Source organism: Neurospora hispaniola (genome assembly GCF_033458365.1).
Source record: "Neurospora hispaniola strain FGSC 10403 chromosome Unknown B0T23scaffold_2, whole genome shotgun sequence".
In the NCBI taxonomy this organism is placed as follows: Eukaryota; Fungi; Ascomycota; class Sordariomycetes; order Sordariales; family Sordariaceae; genus Neurospora; species Neurospora hispaniola.
Genome location: NW_026944407.1, coordinates 671528 through 685174, shown reverse-complemented (window position 1 = coordinate 685174; position 13647 = coordinate 671528). Strand labels below are relative to the sequence as shown.

Below are 13647 nucleotides of genomic sequence, written 5' to 3'. Positions count from 1 at the left end.
ACCTCGCCGGGTACCTCAGGTTGCACACACCTTGCCCCACCTAAATGATAAGATCAGGGTCCCGTCTGCCGGCGGCGGGCTTGCATCCGAAAGCCGCCGATACCGGTCGATTTTGCCGGAGGCCCTCAATCATGACGGGGATCGTGGATACCGGACGGGGACGGATGGGCTATCGTGAAACCCGACGCTCCATACGGGACGAAGAAGAATACTCCACCGAAGTCCATCCCAACCATGTGATGACGACATCTGTTTACTTGTGATCTATCCTCTACACCAGAATCGATTAGTATTTCCCGTCTCATACGATCAACTATTCCATACGTACCCCGAATTCGAGATCCATTGCGTCAGTTCGGTGCTATAAACATAATGAGGACCTCACGCATCCTGGGAAGTGCTGTCGCCCGACCAAACGTTAATGCTTTGACATCGTCGTTGCCCTTGCCTTTTCAAATATCCCGTCATATATGTAGCGCGGCTTCCGGTTTACCGCGCGCAACGCAGAAGCATACACGAACTGCCCAATTTCATTCCTTGATTGGCAAGACTGGTGGCCTGAGCAGGAGTAACAGTCGGGAAGCTCGCAAATACAACACCAAGAGCACGCCGAGCGAGGCACCTCCATTTGCCTTCGCCTTCGAGTAGGTCACTCCCAGGTACACCCACCTTGTGGTATTACTCCGTCGTCTCTAAACAATCCCCAAACTGCAGTATCGATGGCGTCCTCCTCCACGTCGCGACGCCCATTCCCGGCGCTCCCGAGGCCCTCAAGTTCCTGAACGACAACGACATCCCTTTCATTCTCCTCACCAACGGCGGTGGCAAGCACGAGACCGAACGAGTAAAAGACCTTAGCCAGAAGCTTGGTGTCAAGCTCACCACCGACAACTTTGTCCAATCGCACACGCCGTTTCGCCAGCTCGTCGAAGGGCCCGACAGCCTGCGGGAGAAGACCATCCTCGTGACAGGCGCCAATGCGGAAAAGTGTCGACTCATCGCCGAGGACTACGGCTTCCGCAACGTCGTCACGCCGGCCGACATCCTCAAAGCCCACCCGGAGGTTTTCCCTTTCGACCCGCTCCTCGACACCGTCTATACCGCTACCGCGCGCCCGCTGCCCAGGCCCATCTTCACGCCCGGGTCCGGCATGCGCCTGAGCGACGCACTCAAGATTGACGCCATGTTCGTCTTCAACGACCCGCGCGACTGGGCCTACGACATCCAGCTCATCGTCGACCTGCTCCTCTCGCAGCAAGGTTACGTGGGCACGTACTCGCCCAAGAATGGCGACGCCGCTCTACCCTCGTGTGGCTGGCAGCAAGACGGGCAGCCGCCGCTGTACTTTAGCAACGCGGACCTGCTCTGGAGTACGGGGTTCCACCTCCCGCGTTTCGGGCAGGGCGCGTTCCAGGCCGCCGTGGCGGGCGTCTGGCGGCGATTGACGAACGGTCATGAGCTGCAGCGGCGGGTGATTGGCAAGCCGTACAGCGAAACGTATCAGTTTGCTGAGAGGGTGCTGACAACCCATAGGCACGAAGTACTGAGGCGCCGCGGTCACCACGAGCCTGGCACGCTGAAGAGCGTGTATATGGTGGGTGATAACCCGGAGAGCGACATCGCGGGGGCGAATGATTTTCAAAGTGAGGCTGGAACGGAGTGGTGTTCGATCTTGGTGCGGACGGGCGTGTGGAGCCCGGAGCATGCGGGGGAGAAGGCACTCCAGGGGAGATTCAAGCCAAAGGTCATTGTGGATGATGCGCGGGAGGCGGTGAGGTGGGCTTTGAAGAGAGAGGGTTGGACTGGTCCGGCGTTGTAGGGCTAGAAGATGGGAATGATTTTGATTTCAAGTTCAGCGCATTTCACGGCATCCAAAGCAACTCTACAACATTTCAACCACGTATATACGTTTATCTAGAATCTACGAGAATCGAGAAGTTCCAAGCCCGGCCTCTTATCACTTTGGTTGAGTATCATCAGTTGTGCTAATCCACAGTCAGATACGAGAACAATCTCCAAGGGAGGAGGACATAGACACTGACTTGGATCACTCGACGGCATCCTCCGCAGCACCGGATAGTCCCGCAGATTCATGACCACTATAACATTATGAGGTTCCGATCGACACAGTATAGTGCTTCCTCGGGACTATTTGGTATGGAACAGCATATCTTGTCAGTTTTGATCGACGTATCGGGCATTTATCTTTACAGCCAGCCATTATCTGGTGTCATGTTAGTAACGTTCTTTGATCACTAACGACGTCCAACGTAGTGTTCTGCATGACATCAGTCTCGCTTCGTTTGTCGTCTCTATGAGCTCCCTCGTGACTTATCACGTCACGTCCAGCAGCAGCAGCAGCAGTGAGCCACTCTTCCAACCAAATGAACGAGAAGCCAGCCCCAACGCAGCGCGTGGCCGGCGGTCAAAATGCGCAAATATGGTCAAAGAAACAAATGGCAAAAAAATAGCAAGTGTTTAGTGCAGCCATTTGGTGATTTCGGTAAGATCGTGGCGGGCAAAGGGCCGTTATCAGCGCCATGTTGCAACGTCGAAAGAAGAAAAAGAAAAGAGAAGGCGCAAGGAAGGGATGACCTTTGTTGTGCACTACTCAACGCAGCGGAGGCCCTGACTGCAGATCCTCTTTCAGACGTCAAGTTTGCTCCCTTTTCCATCATCAAACATGCTATTCGAAATCGGTTTTCAAAATAACCGCTGGGAAATCCCCTCGTACTTCCACTTTTACATTATGCCAAGCCAAGGTTTATATTGCACGACTCATGACAAGCCCCGACATAAGTCGACTTTTCGACCGATTTGCAGCAGTCAAACTTCCGGAATCGAGCCGACTAGCCCTTGCTCCATGCACCGCTCATCCCATCTGAGACGCCAACCCAAAGCTCCGGCTCAAAGCCGAGGAAGCAAATTCCCTCGTATGGATGGCAGTTTGACTTTTCGCCTTGTATCATGAGGGTTCAGATTGAAGGGTAGGTTGCTGGGGAGACAAACCGAAGCATAGCGCAGAGAGGCGATTGTTGTCTCAATGTTTAGGCAGCTTCTCATTCCATTGTCTCGGCCATCGGTGGCATTCATTCCCTTTTGTTGCACTAGCTATCACCACGGGTACCTTCAGATCGGGAGGTTAGATGCATCATCGCACCCTTTGTCGCTCTCTTTTGTGGCTCAGGAAGAACACATGATGGACTGTTTGGACCCTTTCCCGCCACAGCTTGAGGGCTTCCCGACGTGGACGTGCTTGGTAACGGGGGCACGGCAATCAATTCCCTATCACGTACAACACCACTCTCCTTCCAGCCCCGTCCTCCCTTGTTTGTCATGTCACAAACAAAGTGCCACTTATGCCCTAATCCGACTTCAGCTTGGACCAACGACGTTTACGAGCCTCGAAGTGGCCAAAATAGAAATCCTGGGGATGGTTGGGTGCATATTATACACAATAGGGTAAGCTGGGGAGTCGATGCCGTGGTGACACGGAGTTGCCCGGGGCTACTGCTGCGTTCCAGTCGAAACTCCCATGAATTCAAGGTTCAGCCTCGACTGTTATATGGCGTTCCAAGCGCTTGGTTTAGTAACGCGACGGTGCGATGTGGAGAACTTGAGCCGACTGGGTGGCTGAGAATGCGCTTCTTTCATTCCTTGTGGAAGGCTTTTGTTTTTGTTTGGATTCGTCCTTTCTCCCGGTGTTCCATGCAACAACGTCGAGTACATATACGCCTTGAGAGTGTACCCACACCTGAAGGTGTGAGACTCAAGCGGATCGTCGACGTGAATCCCGCAGGATGCTTTGATCTCTTTGCTTCTTTATGGTATATCACAAATCACTGCCCTGTCCGGATGAGCCGCAAATAATTTGTTTTACACATTGATAAACTTCCCGTCACCCTGCTCCAAGTTTGCTCACACTGATGCCTCTTTCCTGTCTTGTTTTACAGATACTCAAGGCATAAACAATGGACTTCCACAGCCAGCTTCCCGGCCGGGACCCACGTCCAACCCTTCAAGTCATCACCACGTATCCTCCCCAGTCCCAAACATCAAACTACTCCTACCCCTCATCAGGAACATCTCCGGGCCGCGAGTCTGTTGGGTCCGATATCTCATCTGTACCGAGCATGGTCGAAGACCAAGGCTCTGATATCTCTGCCGAGGAAGAATACCAGTATGACCACACCTCCAGGACGGGGGGGTTATGGAACTGTTTTTGGAACAACACTCGAGCACACGAAAAGGATCTCCAGACGACAAACACTTTAGCACGGCCCATTAGCCACCATGCTGGTAGCTGCACAACCGACAGCACACCGGAAAGGAAGAAGAGCAGCAGGCCAACTTTGACTTCGTCACGGCCGGATAGTGGCTTCGCCCAGGGGAATAACCAATGGCCTCTGACTCCTCCATATACCAGTCACAGTCACCAGGTGCCTCGGACATTCAACAAGCCCCTTCCCACCTCGACTTACTCACTCTTCCCGCCAACGCCGTCCTCTGTTGATAGTAACTCTTCTTCGGTGCCGCCACCAGGGAGATCATCTTTCGCCCGGCCATGGACCTCGGACACCTTACGGCTGGAGCAAATCCCACCACCACGATCCCCAGTAGTGATGCGCAGGAAGTCGGGCTTCGGCAGGAAAAGGAAACTGGGGGGCGAGCCGCTGGCTGTGGCCGTCAGTCCACATAGCACCAGGTCGCCAACGACCTCAACATCAGCAAGCCTGGTCTTCCGGGCAAGGCCATCCATCATCCCTGTCCCCTCTTCCACAAGCAATTTCTCGCAGCAGTCGGCTCCTACAACCTACCAGACAGAGCCGTCATCTCTCTACCTTCAACCTCCTTACCTCAACCCAACCGATTTCCGCCGCCCATCCCCCACCAATCTGCATCGCAATTCCTGCAGTGGTGCCTGTCCCAGACCTCTTAGCAGCAGGGACCAGCACCAACAACAATTAAGGACGCATCAACAACAAAAGTTAGAAGAGCGACCTCTGCCCTTTCTCCCCCTTTCCGTCCAACCACAACAACGACCACAACGACCTCCTCGATCATCACCTCCTTCGCCAGTAGTTTTCCCAGCACCTCCAAAATCACCACTGCCACCTCTGCAACCACCATCACCGTCGCCGCCACCACCTCCTCCTTCTGCTGCTGTTACTGTTCCTCTTCCACCTGTCGTCTCAGTTTTCGAAACCGACTCGGACGATGAAGAGTTCGACTCAGACTCTGGATCAGACGAGCATAACCATTTCGGTGCTGGAGGGGTTGTGGAAAGCTTTGCGAGGCGGCTTATGAGGAGTATATTCGGAGCTCAAGGGCACCATTCCCGTCACGACACAGATCGTCAGACCCAAAAAAGCCATCATCATCAGCGGAGTACTAGTGATTATACCCGCAGTGCGACAACTACAACAACAGCAACAATAACAACACTGTTTCACAAGGCTATTCACCTGAGGCGACCACGGTCTGATGGGGGCCGCAACCAAAGTCCACAGCTCGGGGCGGTGATGGAGGAGGCTGAACACGGATATAGGAAGAGTTGTAGCAATGCCGATGAGCGCGAGACTGGGAGTAGCGCGAAGCAAAATGTTTTAGGAAGGCGCGGGAGGTTATGGAGGAGGAATGGTAGTCGGTCATGACTTTGGTGTTAGATACAAGTGACTGTCGTGGTCAGTTGGTGACATGTCATGTGGGGAGGTCCTGAAAAGACGGCGGGAGGTTTCACAGTTCTTGTTGATATACATTTTGGGAGTTGACATGGTTTGGACATATTGATGGATGGAGTTGGCGCAATGGGTAGGGTGTATACAGGACATTGGAGGGGATCGGGTTTACATACCTAGGTAGGCACTTACCTACAACACATACATAATTCGCCCATTGTCACTTGGGCGACGTCAATTTTACATATGATCACCTCTATCTATGCACAGTGAACTTCATCTGCTTCTTTGATCTCTTGATTTGTGTTTGTGTGCTGTGCCCAGTTTAGTCCTCATTATCATTGTCGTACAACTCAAATCAAAAGAGATGAAAGCGCTCGGATGTGTGGAAATGGAGCTGATGCTTGTATTAAACGCTGACAATGCACTCACGAGAAAGGAATGAAGTATCGGCCCTGAACCTATCTTTGGTATGAATATCCAAAAGGTTGGTTGAGAGAAGGATTGAGCCAACGTACACATCAAGTAACGGCGTAGTGCAGTCGGTCATCAAATCTTGCGGTGCCTCACGAGTACCAACTGAGTTCATTTCGATAGGACGACTGATCATCGGATACCAAGAATTGTCTGTGTAATGCGTATAGTGCGGTACTCTCTCTCTCTCTCTTTCTTCTCGATCTTCGATGCAGTGTTTCGGAGAAACTCTCGGTTTCCCACATGTCTTCAGCTCCTTCCTCTTGTCAATACAGAGAGACGGAGAAAGCATAGGGCATTGCCGCAGCTGTTGATACTCTGCTGCGTACAACCAAACCCTGGGTGGTGGCGCTCTCGGCGGACTTAGAAAAGAAGAAAAGAAAAACCGGAAAAAAAAACACGGAAAAGTGAACAGCGACGGGCCACGTTGAGGAAAGATGCTGAGTGGACTGAGTTGGGCAACATAAGTATATTAGCCAGATCTTGGGCGTCAGTCAATAAATTTAAAGCTGATGCTATTTGGGTGACTGAGCGGTCTCGGCCACTATCGTCTCGGTCATGTTCGTGTGGTACAGCCGTATCTGCGGACGAAGTCAAGACACCCACCGTCCTCAGAGGAGTTCTGAGGAGTGATGTTTGGAGGCATCGACCTAATTCACAGACAGTTTTTGGAAGTCGGTCTTGATGCATGCATTCAAAAAAAAAAAAAAAAAAAAAAAAAAAAAAAAAAAAAAAAAAAAAAAAAAAAAAAAAAAAAAAAAAAAAAAAACGACTTTGATAACGATGGAGAGAGAGAGAGCGGTACCTGGTGCCAATGATTTGTCACATGGCTCGTTGGAAACTCGACACCCCAACAGAGCTTATCGGACGAAGAGAAGAGTAAACTCGTTCGGCACTCGCAAGATAGTAGCCGACCAGACTGCCCTGCCTGCACAACACACAGTACGAAATTTTGGGATTGGTTCAGGAGAAGCGAAGGATAGGTCATTTGCTGGTTATCGTTCATGATATGTAGACAACATCATTTGGCGTCTCGGCGGCGTGATGGAATGGAAAATGAGGGGGGTGGACCTGGGCAAGAATGCAGTCAGTGGTAGGAGTGGGTGGTTGAGAACTGCGACTGCCACAAACTGGAACCAAGACACAAGCTGAGATGGCGTGGATGCTTGGAATTGACTTGGAAGGGGTACAGTCATGAAGTTGGACCGCTCCTGGACACACTTTCCAGAGATAAAAGAAACGTCTGAGATTGGTTCTGGAGGCTCGGCGCAGGTCTTGACCGTCCGTCTTGGACGAAGGCGTTGATAGGTACTTTGTATCGAGGCCATATCTCGAAATTGCGTGTTCCGAGTGCCGGCGGTTCTGGGTGGACGATGCCTGACGAGAGATTGGAGATGAGATGGAATCCCGCTCAAAGGCTGGGCAACCACAGGGCATCTGCGGGGCGGATAGAGACGGGCAGTTCCTTCTCAGTACATTATCTCCTCAGACCCCGAACGGTGGAGACTTCCCACTGGTTGTCGCTCCCTGTAGCGGGAGTAGACTGCAGTGTTCTTTTCCATGTCCCAACTTGGGATGGAATCAAGGACATTCCATCTTATTTTCACATTCCATTACATACCTGACCTTACATAACTCTGCTCGGAATCCTCACCGGCTACAGTCCCAGTAAACGAATCTAAAACGCCTTTCACCTAGGACTTCGTGGTAACATTCCCGATCCCATCACGACGATGTAATGCGCCCGGGCTAGTGGCCCGCATTTTTTAAGCATTTGCATGCCCGCCGTCGGCCGTCGCCTAGTCAAGCACTAGCTTGAACCCATCCCCACCATCATGGCCACTGGACCACTCAGAAACCACGGAGAAACGGTGGCACGAACGGTACACTTGCCGGGATCGATCCTATGAACCTACCAGATTCCCCAGAAACGAGAGGCAGCGAAATTGATGAGAAAGTGGCAAGCCGTCCTCCTCAGAACTGCTGCGCCATATCGCCCCAGTTGACGGAGATGCGAGGCAACTCCGTTTTCCGCTGCTTCGCCGGCGCTGTCTGAGACTCTGAGTGCTATCTGTAGTGTATAGCCACTGCTTGCCTGTTGATTCAACAAGGCCAGAGAGCCACTGGTGCAGGACAGAACAGCAGCTGAAGAATCAATGTTAGGTATATATTTTCAGCAACGAGACACAGGGGCAGCTATCAATACGAAGGCGGCGCCGTCAGAGTGCAACATTGCCATTTTGCTCTACTTCAAACACTGCTACCAGCAATGGGACGGATCAAAAGGTCCTTCATCGGCCTTATCAAGATATCCCAAACGAAACGCTATCCGCACATCAAGAGCCGACTTTGTGAAGTCACCATGTGTTTCGCGGAATCCATGGGCCCATGATATTCGAACAACATCGCCGTCCACAGACTGCTAGTATCGGTCCCAGTACCCATTCGAACAATCGATCCATATTCCCCATAATGATCGCCGAGGTGAAGTTTGGACAATCATTCCAGCCAGTCAGCACCCGCCCAGCGACGGGGACCAGAGTGCGAACCGGAAAACGCTCACGCCAGCCTTCTCCTCCATCGTCACCCTCTGCCCTGAGCCTCTTTACCCATCGAGCCCATGTGGTTGCCCCCGCTTCAAGATACCCTCAACCCCTGTCGGTCTCGCTTGAACCCACCCTGTAGTTGCCCTTCGCAGGCCCTCGGGCCCATTTAGGCAGGTCATCACTGGCTGGGGCTGCATCTTCCGCCATGGCTAGTGCTTCCAGAAACGGTACAGTTCGATATCATGCATTGCCCCTCCCACATTTTCAACCGCAACTAGTGTACTGGCTCCCAGCACTGCCCTGGCCGACAAGCAAGTGAAGAAAGAGGTGTGGTGCCCTGAGGAGGTGATGGGTATGGTGGTGGTGGTGGTGGTGTTGACCGTGTGAGCCGTGTCACCCACTGGACATCCACGCACCCACGACATCCATATCTACACAGTATCTTCACACCACGCTAGTCCATGCCACAATGAGGTGCGAAAGGCCAAGACTTCGACCGGTCTGAGAGAGGTCCGAAAGAGAGCTAGAGAGACGAGCCAAAGAGAACCCGGGACTGGTCCAGAGACCGGCCTGGCGTGAACTCGGAACCCACATTTTTGCTATCTCCCTATCATCTCATCCGTCTCTCCTTTCATCGTCGTCTCCCTCAGTCGACATTCCATTTACAACACTCTTCCTCCGTCATAACCCTTTTGGATTCTTACCTCTTCAACTCACATCGTAGCCTTATGTTCTAAACGTCGACGGTCGCTGGAGTCGAGGCAGCGATGTTTACGCTTCGATCAGCTTACTAACCATCCAGCTGTCAAGTTTTATCCGTCGCTTCACGGAATTGCCCCATCAGATCGGCACGAACCCGATCGTGTTCCCGCTTTGCTTTCCCGGCTTGGTTGCATGGGAGGCATAGCGAACCACGCTTTTGCTCCAAAATGCTTCGCAATTTTTTTCGACGACGGCACGGCGATGAGGATGTTATGCCGGATATGGTAGACGATGGATCGCTCGAAGGTGACTCGACTGGCATTGAGGCCTTGACTGCACTGAAGCGGTTCGAAAAGATGCATCGCCTGGACCCAAACCTACCATTGGACGAGCTGGACGAGGTCGAAACGGCTTTGAATAGCGCAAACATCGAGAAAGGAACCGAGATCGACCAAATATTGGCTGAAGACAATTCCCCATATCCAGAAGTGAGATATCCCGCTTCATCGCTCTGCGTGTCATGATCAACACCGATTTGGGTTCTCTCTAACACCGACTTCAAAAGGTTCGAGCTTCAGTACGAAATTACGATGTCGAGATGCCCGTCAACACCATCCGGGCCTGGACTATCGGCATGTTGCTTTGCACTATCGGTTCCGCTGTCAATATGCTTCTCTCGCTGCGAACCCCTAGCATCTCGTTGTCGACTTTGGCTATCCAACTCATAGCATACCCCATCGGCCTGGGCTGGGATCTCATCTTCCCCGACCGTGTTTTCACCGTATTCGGCATCAAGTTCAACCTCAAACCCGGACCATTCAACTTCAAGGAACATGTCATCATTGTTGTCATGTCCAATGTACGTCTGACCTTCTGTTATGTTAAGCCAGCCGCTAACTCCTTCTTCCTTAGGCTGCGTATGGCGGTGGTGCTTTGTATGCTACTGATGTCATTCTTGCTCAGGAGATCTGGTACAAACAGTCATTCGGCTGGGCCTGGCAAATCCTCTTCGGCATCTCGACGCTCTGCACTGGCTATGGGCTTGCCGGTTTGGCAAGAAGGTTCTTGGTTTGGCCCGCTGCCATGATATGGCCCGCGGATCTCATCAACTGCACACTCTTCTACACCCTCCACGATCACTCGCCCTCGGATCCGGCAAGGACAAATGGTTGGTCAATTAGCCGATACCGATGGTTCTTGATTGTCATGGCTGGATCATTTGCGTGGTACTGGTTTCCTGGCTATCTTTTCCAGGGACTATCTTGGATGTGCTGGATTACCTGGATCTGGCCCGACAACGTCATTGTCAATCAGCTGTTTGGCGGACAAAGCGGATATGGGCTATTCCCTATCACTCTTGTGAGTGGTTTACAATTACTGGGCGAGATCAATCTCGTGTGCTGACTCTCTTTAGGATTGGTCTATCATCTCTGGATATCTCCTGTCACCCCTCGCGTCGCCATTTCATGCGATCGCCAACGTCGTCGGCGGTGTCACGTTTTTCTTCGTTATTGTCTCCCTTGGAATCCAATATTCGAATATATGGTACTCGGCTTATCTGCCAGTCCAAGAGTCGCACTCGTACGACAACACCGGAAAGAGGTACGACGTTTTGCGCATTCTTAACGAAAACCTGCATTTCGACGAGGCCAAGTACCACACATACTCGCCGCTTTACCTCCCCACCCAATTTGCCCTTGCATATGGGCTGTCTTTTGCAGCTGTCGCAGCCGTCATTGTTCACGTTGGCCTCTACCACGGCAAGGACATCTGGAATCAGTGGAAGTTGGCCCGCCATCAAGAAGACGATGTCCACATGCGCCTCATGAAGAAATACCGTGACGCCGAGGATTGGTGGTATATCATCCTATTTGCCGTCATGCTTGGTATGTCCTTTGCCGCGGTGTGCGCCTGGGACACCGGCTTCCCATGGTGGGCGTTTATCATCTGCATATTGATTCCGGTGGTGTGGACCATTCCGATCGGAATCATTCAGGCCATTACCAATATCCAATTAGGACTGAACGTCTTGACCGAGTATGTCATCGGCTACATGCTCCCCGGCCGCCCCTTGGTCATGATGATGTTCAAGAACTACGGTTATCTCGTCATGTCGCAGGCGCTCTATTTCATTCAGGATCTCAAGCTCGGCCATTACATGAAGGTGCCACCTCGTGTCATGTTTTGGTCCCAGCTGATAGCTTCGGTTTGGTCCGCCATTGTCCAGATCGCCGTCATGAACTGGGCGCTCGGGGCAATTCCCGATATTTGCACAGACGGCCAGGCCAACCAATTTGATTGCCCCAATGCCAAGGTATTTTTCACTGCATCCGTCATTTGGGGTGCGATTGGACCGGCTCGCATGTTCTCCGGTAAAGCACTGTATAGCTCTTTACAGTGGTTCTGGCTCGTTGGTGCCGTTGCTCCCGTGATTTCGTGGTTTTTCGTTCGACGGTATCCGCGCTCGCTTTGGCGCTATGTCAACTTCCCGCTGGTGTTTGGCGGTTCAGGCTGGATTCCGCCCGCAACTGTTTACATCTACTACTGCTGGGGCATAGTCGGCACTGTTTTCAACTTTTTCATTCGCCGTCGGAAGACGGGTTGGTGGCTGCAGTACAACTACCTCACCTCGGCCGCCCTTGACGTTGGCCTTTTGCTGTCGACTCTCGTTATTTTCTTTTCCCTTACACTATCACACACCAAAGCGCCAGAATGGTTTGGCAACACAGTGGCTAAGAGCACCATGGATTCGACCGCCAAAGCGGTACAGAAACTCGTCCCGCCAGGAGAGATCTTTGGACCTCGCGAATGGCCATAGTTGCAAGTCACGAGTCATAGCGAGGGATCGGACGAGACAGGAGGAGTTTTGGAGTTTGGTTAGGTATTTTTCTCGACGGAGTCTATGATTTGGAATACCTTCGGGATTGGCGGGAACTTCTGGGGATTTTGGCTACCTATGGACGGAAATTGACAGGCACAGCCGGCACATGTATGCCGCGCACAACATGAAGGGGTTTTTTGACATTTACAGGATATTGGCTTAAGTGAAGGGGCTTACTCTCGTGGGTGTCCATGGCCTTCGGATGGTTCACGGAATATTATGTAGCATTTTCGGGTTTTCGGTGAGGAGATTGAGGACGTCCCGTGCTATGTGTCCTCGGTAGGGACCTGCGCAAAGCTTGGGGGCTTGGGTTATGACGATACGCATATTTCTCTCAACGCTACGGTGCGATAAGTAATGATGTATTCCATGGAAATGTCTGACGGTTGACATATCCCTGCACCGGTCTGCTGATGCCCTGCCTTCCCGCTTCCAGTATCCATGAGCATCATGACAAATGTGGGTTCTCTACCGCCAAACTCTCTACCGGACTAATCATCCTCTTTCCTTGCAGTGTCCGTACCAGTCATATATTGTTACCAATGGAAATAACAGCAAACCTTTCAACTTGTTCTTTGAAATGACTGACCGGTCTTGATGATCGTCATCACCATTGACCCATGAAGCCATTCCGTACGTCGGCACAATTGCAAGCAAGTCGACCATGGGCTTGCGTCACCTCTCAGTCGACTGAAGGCATCTTCCCCCAACTCAGTGTTTCCCAACGCTCTGATTTATCTTCTTTTCGAAACACGCAATTCCGGACTCCGTTCGCTTCGTATGTACCTACGGCATCCGACTTTTCGATTCTGTCGGATCTCGATTGTTGAACGCGTACTGTAAACTCTTACTATCCCGCAAAGTTCTCACCCATGTGTGACTAAGAGGCTTTACAGGAAGGAGGTACCCTGATCATACAGGATAAGCGGTGTGCCACCAGATGCCATTCCACGCTTCAGTGTTGATCCGTCTTCGAGCTGCCCTGCTAAGGATACCGCAAGAAACGATTATGCATGGCAGGCACCATCGCCAATGTCTCTTGAAGACCTGCTCCTTCCTTTCTTCTCCTCCTCTGCATTCGAAAATGAACTATCTCCCATTATGTGGCCCCATTCCCCTGGATATCACCTCACTCAGGGCATCGACGACCTGGGAAGGGCTGTATCCAGTTGTTTCTTTGTTAACAAGGTTGTCGGGGATTGGAAAGAGGCCGTTATCCCAGGTAATCCCATCCCTTGCTCTAGGAACAAACATCGTTTCTTCTTTTCTCTCTCTCTCTCTCTCTCTCTCTCTCTCTTCGTATTTCGACAACAACCACCTCGATTCGGTCGTTCGTTCTTCTGAACGCCGCTGCTCTTTCTTCTAA

General features: G+C 51.9%; 3 protein-coding genes across 3 annotated transcripts; all 3 read left to right on the top strand.

Annotated features, from left to right (window-relative positions):
- Positions 1-54: 54 nt before the first annotated feature.
- Positions 55-1946, top strand: B0T23DRAFT_451188 (HAD-like domain-containing protein). Its single transcript, XM_062841113.1, has 2 exons — positions 55-644; positions 715-1946. The coding sequence occupies exons 1-2, from the start codon at positions 373-375 to the stop codon at positions 1817-1819; spliced, it is 1377 nt and encodes a 458-aa protein (XP_062695047.1). The 5' UTR covers positions 55-372; the 3' UTR covers positions 1820-1946.
- A 1904-nt stretch (positions 1947-3850) lies between these two features.
- Positions 3851-5804, top strand: B0T23DRAFT_65005 (uncharacterized protein). Its single transcript, XM_062841597.1, has one exon. The coding sequence runs from the start codon at positions 3972-3974 to the stop codon at positions 5652-5654; it is 1683 nt and encodes a 560-aa protein (XP_062695046.1). The 5' UTR covers positions 3851-3971; the 3' UTR covers positions 5655-5804.
- Positions 5805-9375: 3571 nt separating this feature from the next.
- On the top strand, positions 9376-12405 carry B0T23DRAFT_64903 (putative isp4 protein). The gene is made up of 4 exons (XM_062841596.1): positions 9376-9888; positions 9966-10259; positions 10313-10759; positions 10815-12405. The coding sequence occupies exons 1-4, from the start codon at positions 9628-9630 to the stop codon at positions 12216-12218; spliced, it is 2406 nt and encodes an 801-aa protein (XP_062695045.1). The 5' UTR covers positions 9376-9627; the 3' UTR covers positions 12219-12405.
- The last annotated feature ends 1242 nt before the right edge of the window (positions 12406-13647 follow it).

Bases quoted from the DNA above. Each gene is read 5' to 3' on its own strand.
- B0T23DRAFT_451188 (XM_062841113.1), top strand. From the start codon at position 373: ATGAGGACCTCACGCATCCTGGGAAGTGCTGTCGCCCGACCAAACGTT. The intron at 645-714 runs GTAGGTCACTCC...CCCAAACTGCAG, and splicing joins CCATTTGCCTTCGCCTTCGA to TATCGATGGCGTCCTCCTCC.
- B0T23DRAFT_65005 (XM_062841597.1), top strand. From the start codon at position 3,972: ATGGACTTCCACAGCCAGCTTCCCGGCCGGGACCCACGTCCAACCCTT.
- B0T23DRAFT_64903 (XM_062841596.1), top strand. From the start codon at position 9,628: ATGCTTCGCAATTTTTTTCGACGACGGCACGGCGATGAGGATGTTATG. The intron at 9,889-9,965 runs GTGAGATATCCC...CGACTTCAAAAG, and splicing joins ACAATTCCCCATATCCAGAA to GTTCGAGCTTCAGTACGAAA. The intron at 10,760-10,814 runs GTGAGTGGTTTA...GACTCTCTTTAG, and splicing joins GGCTATTCCCTATCACTCTT to GATTGGTCTATCATCTCTGG.